Source organism: Enhydra lutris, unplaced genomic scaffold (genome assembly GCF_002288905.1).
Source record: "Enhydra lutris kenyoni isolate GAN:26980312 unplaced genomic scaffold, ASM228890v2 scaffoldscaffold86, whole genome shotgun sequence".
Taxonomy (NCBI): Eukaryota; Metazoa; Chordata; class Mammalia; order Carnivora; family Mustelidae; genus Enhydra; species Enhydra lutris.
This window is the reverse complement of record NW_019154170.1, coordinates 6,163,210-6,170,320: the sequence shown is the minus strand read 5'-3', so window position 1 is coordinate 6,170,320 and position 7,111 is coordinate 6,163,210. Positions and strand designations below refer to the sequence as shown.

The following is a 7,111-nucleotide window of genomic DNA, read 5'->3' as shown; positions in this document are numbered from 1 at the left end:
GGGCTAGTCCTAGGGCTGGGGGTCAGGGAAGGGCTGAGGGGGCAATGGCCCCAGGTGCTGGCCCTCCTGGACACCAGTCTGTCTGTCCTGCACTGCTACCTAGTGGCCGCTCTGGCTGGGCAGCTGTGAGTGCCCCCCACGGCCACTGCCCCAAGCAGTGCCAGCTGGGTCAGCCGGGTCAGCTGGGCCTGGTGCCAGGAATCCCGGCTGTCCGGAAGCTACGGGCCTCATACCCAGACATGAGCTGGCGCTGCCACCCGCCGGCATCACGGGTTCCGCTGAGCTCAGGGCAGCTGTGTCCGGGCGCAGCCGGGGCGGAAATGGGATGGGGCACCCCTGGGAGCACCATCCTGGGGACAGCAGGGCCTGGCACCCCCGCCCTGATCAGGAGGGCTGAGCCACTAGTTTCTGGCAAGATCTTTGGAGAGGTGAGCCTAGGGGATTCCACCCAGGATCTCGGGGGATCTGGGGGATCCAGTCCAGCCTACTTACTGCAAGGGTCTCGAATCAAGCTGTGCTTCCCTTTCTGGGGGGTCGGGCTGCCAGATAAAATTCAGAACACAGGGGTGACTCTTCTCAGTGTAAGCTCGTCCACACCTTGCCCAGGACGCCTGTAACTACTTCTGTATTATCTGAAATTGTGACTTAACGCGGCCCCAGTGTTGGCTGTCATTGCTGTCAAGGCCGGCGGCCCCGTGCGGGCTGAAGCAGGATGGGGGGGTCCGGAGGTGGAGCCACTGACCACTCCCCCCGCTGTGCAGTATAAGCAGGTGGAGCAGTACATGTCCTTCCACAAGCTGCCCGCCGACTTCCGCCAGAAGATCCACGACTACTACGAGCACCGTTACCAGGGCAAGATGTTCGACGAGGACAGCATCCTGGGGGAGCTCAACGGGCCGCTGCGGGAGGTGAGGCCACCCTCGCTGGGGACCCTCGGCTGGAAATAGGGACTGCCAGGCTCCCTGTCCCAGAGATGGGTTAGCCCACGCAGTGTCGGCGGGCCACGTCTACACACTCTCAGCGGCCGGGAGCCCTCCCGTGCTGCACCGCCACGATGCCCCATGGGTTCCCCCGACAGCCTCTGTCTCATCCCACTTAGCCCGTCTGGGCTCCCTTGCTAGACGGGGGGGGACACAGGGGAGAGGCTGACGGGAGTGGGCGGACCCAGTGTGGTCGTCGGTCTTGACTGTCTGAGCTCTGCCCCTCATGGCCGGTGTGACGTCGGGCAGGGTGCCCAGAGCAGCTCGGTTCCCACCAGCGGGGGGCTTCCGACGACGGGCATGGCCTCTGTCACGTTCTGGAGCCTGGAAATCCCAGACCCAGGTGTCATGGGGTCCCATGCCCTCTGGAGGCTCCAAGACAGGGTCCTTCCTGCATCTCACAGCTCCTGGTGTCCCTCTGCGTGTGGCCATCCCCCCATCCCATCGCTACCTCTGCCGTCATGTGGCCTCCTCCCCCGTGTGCCTGTGTCCCCGCTCTTATGAGGACACCTGTCACTAGGTTCAGGGTGAGGCTACTCCAGTGCAACCTCGTGTTAACCAGTGACGCCTGCAAGACCCTATTTCCAGCCGAGGTCCCGTCCACAGGCACCAGGGGTCGGGACTTGAACATGTGTTTTTGGGGGGCAGAATTAAGCCCACAACCCTGACCAGGTGGTAGCTGGGCGCCTGCTCTGAGCTCCACCCTGTGCCATCGGCAGGGGGCAGGGGCACAGCAGTGACCGCCGGGGGGAGGAGCAGTTCCGGGAAGGATGGGGGATGGGGAAGGTGATGTCTGAGCGAGGCCAGGCGAGCCCGAAGGTGTCCCAGGTGGCAGGCACAGCCGGGGCCGAGGCCCTGAGGAGGGAAAGATGACTCGCGTCCTGCGGACCAGGGCGAGGACTAGGAGGGGGGATGGGGCAGGGGAGGGGGGACGGGGGGGCGGGACAGGTCCTGGGTGCTGCTGCTGCTCGGTGAGGGCTGCCATTTCTTCTGAGGGGCCATTGCCTCCCACAAGGCAGGCGCTGGGCTTAACCTCACACAGAACGTTTCATTGTTCCGGATCGCTCCTTCAGAGAGAGAGAGCCCACAGACCGACCGTAAGACGTATAGAATCCCACAGTCTGGGGGTTTTTTTGTTTTTGTTTTTGTTTTTTAGAGATTTTGTTTATTTGACAGACAGAGATCACAAGTAGGCAGAGAGGCAGGCAGAGAGAGGGGGGAAGCAGGGTCGCCGCTGAGCAGAGAGCCCGATGCGGGACTCGATCCCAGGACCCTGGGATCATGACCTGAGACAAAGGCAGAGGCTTAACCCACTGAGTCACCCAGGCGCCCCCGTTTGGGTTTTGTTTTTTTTAAACTATTCATTTTCAGTCATCTCTGTGCCTGGTGTGGGGCTCGAATTCAGGGCCGGGAGATCGAGAGCCCCAAGCTCCACAGGCTGAGCCGGCCAGCCGGCCCGCGGTCCCTTAGGTTCTAGTGGGGCCATTACCACTAAGCACACTGCACCTCGCCCCCATGGCTGCAAGCCACCACTCCCCGTTCCCTTCCCCCAGCCCCCCGCAAGCCAGATTTGGTAATTATTTAAGCGTTTATGCAATTCCAAGGTTGAATTTCAAAAACACATGCATTCAGAAAATTTCTGGCTTCTATCCTGACCCTCTACCTGATTTGCTCCTGCTGTATCTTCCGTGTTCTTTGTTAACACACAGCAAAGGCGTGCTCCCTCTCTGAGCTCCCTTTGCTGGACCCTTCCTGCTGCGAGGTCCTCCAGGCAGCGAGCCCCCAGGTCTGGTGGCCCCAGGGTCCCCAAGCTCCGCAGGTGGCCATGCATGTGCACATGCATGCTTGCTGTGCTCACCCCGATCTGGGGGCTCATGCTGTATACAGCAGGTGCACATGCATGCTTGCTGTGCTCACCCCGATCTGGGGGCTCATGCTGTATACAGCAGGTGCACATGCATGCTTGCTGTGCTCACCCTGATCTGGGGGTTCATGCTGTATACAGCAGGTGCACATGCATGCTTGCTGTGCTCACCCCGATCTGGGGGCTCACCCATACTTCCTTGTAGGACTTGTGCGGTTGGGTTTTTCCACACATCTCGCTTTGGGATTATCGGTGGATAATTTGGGATTACTGTGGATTCACGTTCATCTTCTGCTCTGGCGCCAAAACGTCTGTTTTTTGCCTCATAACTGCTGGGGCCGCCTCCGGCATGCCCCTTTGTGCTGGGCCGGATCTCCGGACTTCTTCCACGCTGTCCCGTCTGCTCTGTGTGCCAAGCCCCATGGAGCGGTGGGGGCTGGACGGCAGGTCTCAGCGTGTGGGAGGGCTCGCCCCACCGCCCTGCTCTTCTTCTCACTAGCAGGCTTTCCTGCGACTTTTGCTCATTTGTTCTAAATGACCTTGGCTAGTTTCAGCAATTCCCAAGCAAACCCGATGGTATTATCGTTGGGATCTGGCACTCGTGTCCACGAGTGGGGAGAATGGACGTCTCGTCCTCACAGCGGTGAGGAGCTCTGCCTGACCACAGAGCGCGTGCCCACGTCCCGCCGTGCCTCTCGGGGTGTCTGCACGCTCTCCTCAGACGGGTCCGGACATCTCTTAAGGTCAAGCCCTGCTGTCCTGCTCAGCGCTCTGTGCCGGCGTAAACAGGGTCCTCCTGTCTGCTGTGTCGTCTTCTCCGTGGCTCATTGGCACACAAGAGGGCTGTCGGTTTGGAAGGCTCAGCTCCCCCTTTTACTGAAACACGTCTTACCTGGTGTGCGCACTCCGTGGGCGAGCGTGGGACCCTCACGTGACTAACGCTCAGATCGACTGTGGGACGTCCCACCCTCACCCTGACCTCTGCCGCTGCGGAGCCCTTGACTGTTCTTGGGTTTGTGCGCTGATTCTTTGTGTTATCGCTCGCTGTTTGGGTTGACTCCTTGGACCGTTGTGCTTTTCCATGGATTCTTCTGGGTTCCCCTTCTGGGTCAGCATGTTAAAGAAGATAGTAGAGGGATTTGGCGTCATGTTTTCCTTCCCTGTTCTTATGTCTCTGACGGCCTTTCCTGCCTAATCGCACTGGCCGCTGTGGCCAACAGAGTTAACGGGCGGGGACTCAGCACACATCTTGTCTTGCTCCTGTCTTGCGGTCAAGCCTCCGGGGTCCGCCCAGGAAGGAAGGTGCCCGCTTCAGGCTACGGTGTCGAATTCCTTTGGTAGATTAAGAGCTGAGGGTCTGAGGAGGAGACAGCCCCCAAAGGAGGGCGAGAGGGGACAAGGACTTGGGCCCTGTGTCACCCCGCTTCCCACCCTTGCAGGAGATTGTCAACTTCAACTGCCGGAAGCTGGTGGCCTCGATGCCCCTGTTTGCCAATGCCGACCCCAACTTTGTCACGGCCATGCTGACCAAACTCAAGTTTGAGGTCTTCCAGCCGGGCGACTACATCATCCGTGAGGGGACCGTGGGCAAGAAGATGTACTTCATCCAGCACGGCGTGCTCAGCGTGCTCACCAAGGGCAACAAGGAGATGAAGCTGTCCGATGGCTCCTATTTCGGGGGTGAGTGTCCGGGGGCCTACAGGGGTGCTGGTGCAGGTGCGCCCCAGCAGAGGGGAGGAGGCTGGGCGGCTTGCGCAGCAGGTGGGAGGCCCCAGGGCTGGGAGGGCAAGAAGGTGTTGCTTGGAGGCCGAGGTCCTGCTGGGCTGAGGCCGCCGCCCGGCCCTGTGCAGAGATCTGCCTGCTGACGCGGGGCCGGCGCACGGCCAGCGTGCGCGCTGACACGTACTGCCGCCTCTACTCCCTGAGCGTGGACAACTTCAACGAGGTGCTAGAGGAGTACCCCATGATGCGGCGGGCCTTCGAGACTGTCGCCATCGACCGCCTGGACCGCATCGGTGAGTGGGCTGGTCTCCAGGGGCCGTCAGCCCGTGAAGAGGTGGCGTGGCCCGGCCGACGGACCCTCCAGGGCCCTTCCAGTCCCCAGACCCGATTTTCTGACCTGCTCTGGCCCGTGGCCAGATGTGGCCCTGGTCTCCCAAGGAAGAGGGAGTGTGGCGTGTTTCCAGTTGTGCACAACTTCTGCTCCCTTGGGAGATGCTTCTGGAGCACCTATAGTGTGTCGGTCGGTGTAGCTGCCGGACTGGGAGGCTGTCGAGGAGGCCATGCTTGGGCTTATGCTACAGAGGAGGGGCTGGGGGGCTGGGGGGCTTCCTTGCGATGCTGGGTGGAGGCTGGAAGGAGTAGTGTTGTCAGGTATGAAGGGACAAGGCATGTTCTGGGAGTGGACACAGCACAGGCCAAGGCCTGGGGTCCAGAGAGCTGCAGAAGCTGGGAGGAGGGAGCTTGGGGAGGCAGGCAGGGACCAGGCACACGGGACCCCAGTAGCTGTGGATGCAGGAGTTTGGGCTATGAATCAGGAGCAGTGGGGAGCCACGGATGGTGCTAGGCAGGGGAGGAGCCGATAGGATCTGCACTGTGCGAGTGCGGGTAGGTTATAGGAGGGAGACGGAGGCCTCAAGTGGTGGCCTTGGGTGTAGGGAGAGGCCGAGGGTAATGTCAGAAATGGTGGAGAGGTGGAGCCCTCAGGACCCGCCGTGGACCAGATGTCCGAGTCAGGCAGACCGGGCCCCATTGCTGTCCGTGGGAATAAAGAGCTAGAGGAAGAGGGTTGGGTGGCGTGCACGGGTGTTGGAGGAGAGACCGGAAGCATTCCATTCATATTTACATACAGCAGGCACTCAACAGTCTGCTCTATACAGTAGGTGCTCAACATATGTGCAAGTGAAGATGCTTAGATTTGCTTGCTACATGCCGAAGGCTCTCCGACGTGCTTGCGGTGTCTGGCGAGCGCTCCTGGCATGCGGCTGGGCACCCACCGCGGGCGCTCAGTACATGGGAGGGACAGCGCGGGCTTGCTGTCCAGCAAGGCCTGCCTCGTGTGCACCGCACACACTTCCTGCGCTTGCTGTATACTGCGGGAGCACGGTACACGTTTCCTGGATACAAGAAGTGTTCGGGGCAAGCCGGTAGTATACAGTAGGTGTCTCGTGCCTATGCCATGGGTGTTCTGTGTGCCTACTACAAACAGGTACCGGATTAGTGCCTGCTGAATACAGTGGGTACCCGGTGTCTGGTCGCTGTATGTACACGGCGGCAGGTCATGCCTGCTTACCGCACACAGGAGGGGCTCGGTTCTGTCTGCTCTGCACCACAGGCACTTGGTATCAGCCATCGGCAGGAGGGGCCCTGAGCATGCTCGCTGTATACAGGGAGTGCTTACGCGGATGCAGCAGTTTCTTGACCCACGTGTGCTAGTCTACAGAACAAGGGCCCAACACCCGCATGCCCTCCACGTGCTTGCTGTATCCAGCAGGTGCTCAGTGCCTACTGTATACAGAAGGTGCTCCATGCATGCTTATAATCTACAACAGGTGTGTGTGTGTGTGTGTGTGGTGCCAGCAGGTTCATGGTGGCATGCAGGAGGTGGTCTGTGCACACTGGCGGTACAGAGCAGGAGCTGGTACTCGCAGTGGGATGTATAGAACGGACGCCCAGCACCCGCTGGCTGTATGCAGGAGGTGTTCCATGTATGCTCGCAGTATATAAAAAAGGTTTTACTGTACGCAGCAGGCGCTGGGTGCCATGCTCTGTACACGCACACTCCTGCGTGCACGCTGCACGTAGATGGGGCTTCCGCACACTGGCGTCACTGCGCGCCCCCAGCCGCCCCGCCACCGGCCCGCGAGCTCAGCCCCAGAAGCGTGCCCCCGCGCCCCCCCGCTGACGCCCCTGCCCTGCCCCCAGGCAAGAAGAACTCGATCCTGTTGCACAAAGTGCAGCACGACCTCAACTCCGGCGTGTTCAACAACCAGGAGAACGCCATCATCCAGGAGATCGTCAAGTACGACCGCGAGATGGTGCAGCAGGCCGAGCTGGGCCCACGCGTGGGCCTCTTCCCGCCGCCGCCGCCGCCGCAGGTCACCTCGGCCATTGCCACCTTGCAGCAAGCTGTGGCCATGAGCTTCTGCCCGCAGGTGGCGCGGCCGCTCGTGGGGCCGCTGGCGCTCGGCTCGCCGCGCCTCGTGCGCCGCCCGCCGCCGGGGACCGCGGCCGCGCCCTCCGCCGCCGCCTCGCCGGGGCCCGCGCC

General features: G+C 61.3%; 1 protein-coding gene across 1 annotated transcript; it reads left to right on the top strand.

Moving 5' to 3' along the window:
* Positions 1-4,250: 4,250 nt before the first annotated feature.
* On the top strand, positions 4,251-6,984 carry LOC111161656 (hyperpolarization activated cyclic nucleotide gated potassium and sodium channel 2). The gene is made up of 4 exons (XM_022525421.1): positions 4,251-4,524; positions 4,695-4,859; positions 6,769-6,937; positions 6,969-6,984. Exons 1-4 carry the CDS (start codon positions 4,323-4,325, stop codon positions 6,982-6,984), a joined length of 552 nt encoding a protein of 183 aa, XP_022381129.1. The 5' UTR covers positions 4,251-4,322.
* Positions 6,985-7,111: the final 127 nt, after the last annotated feature.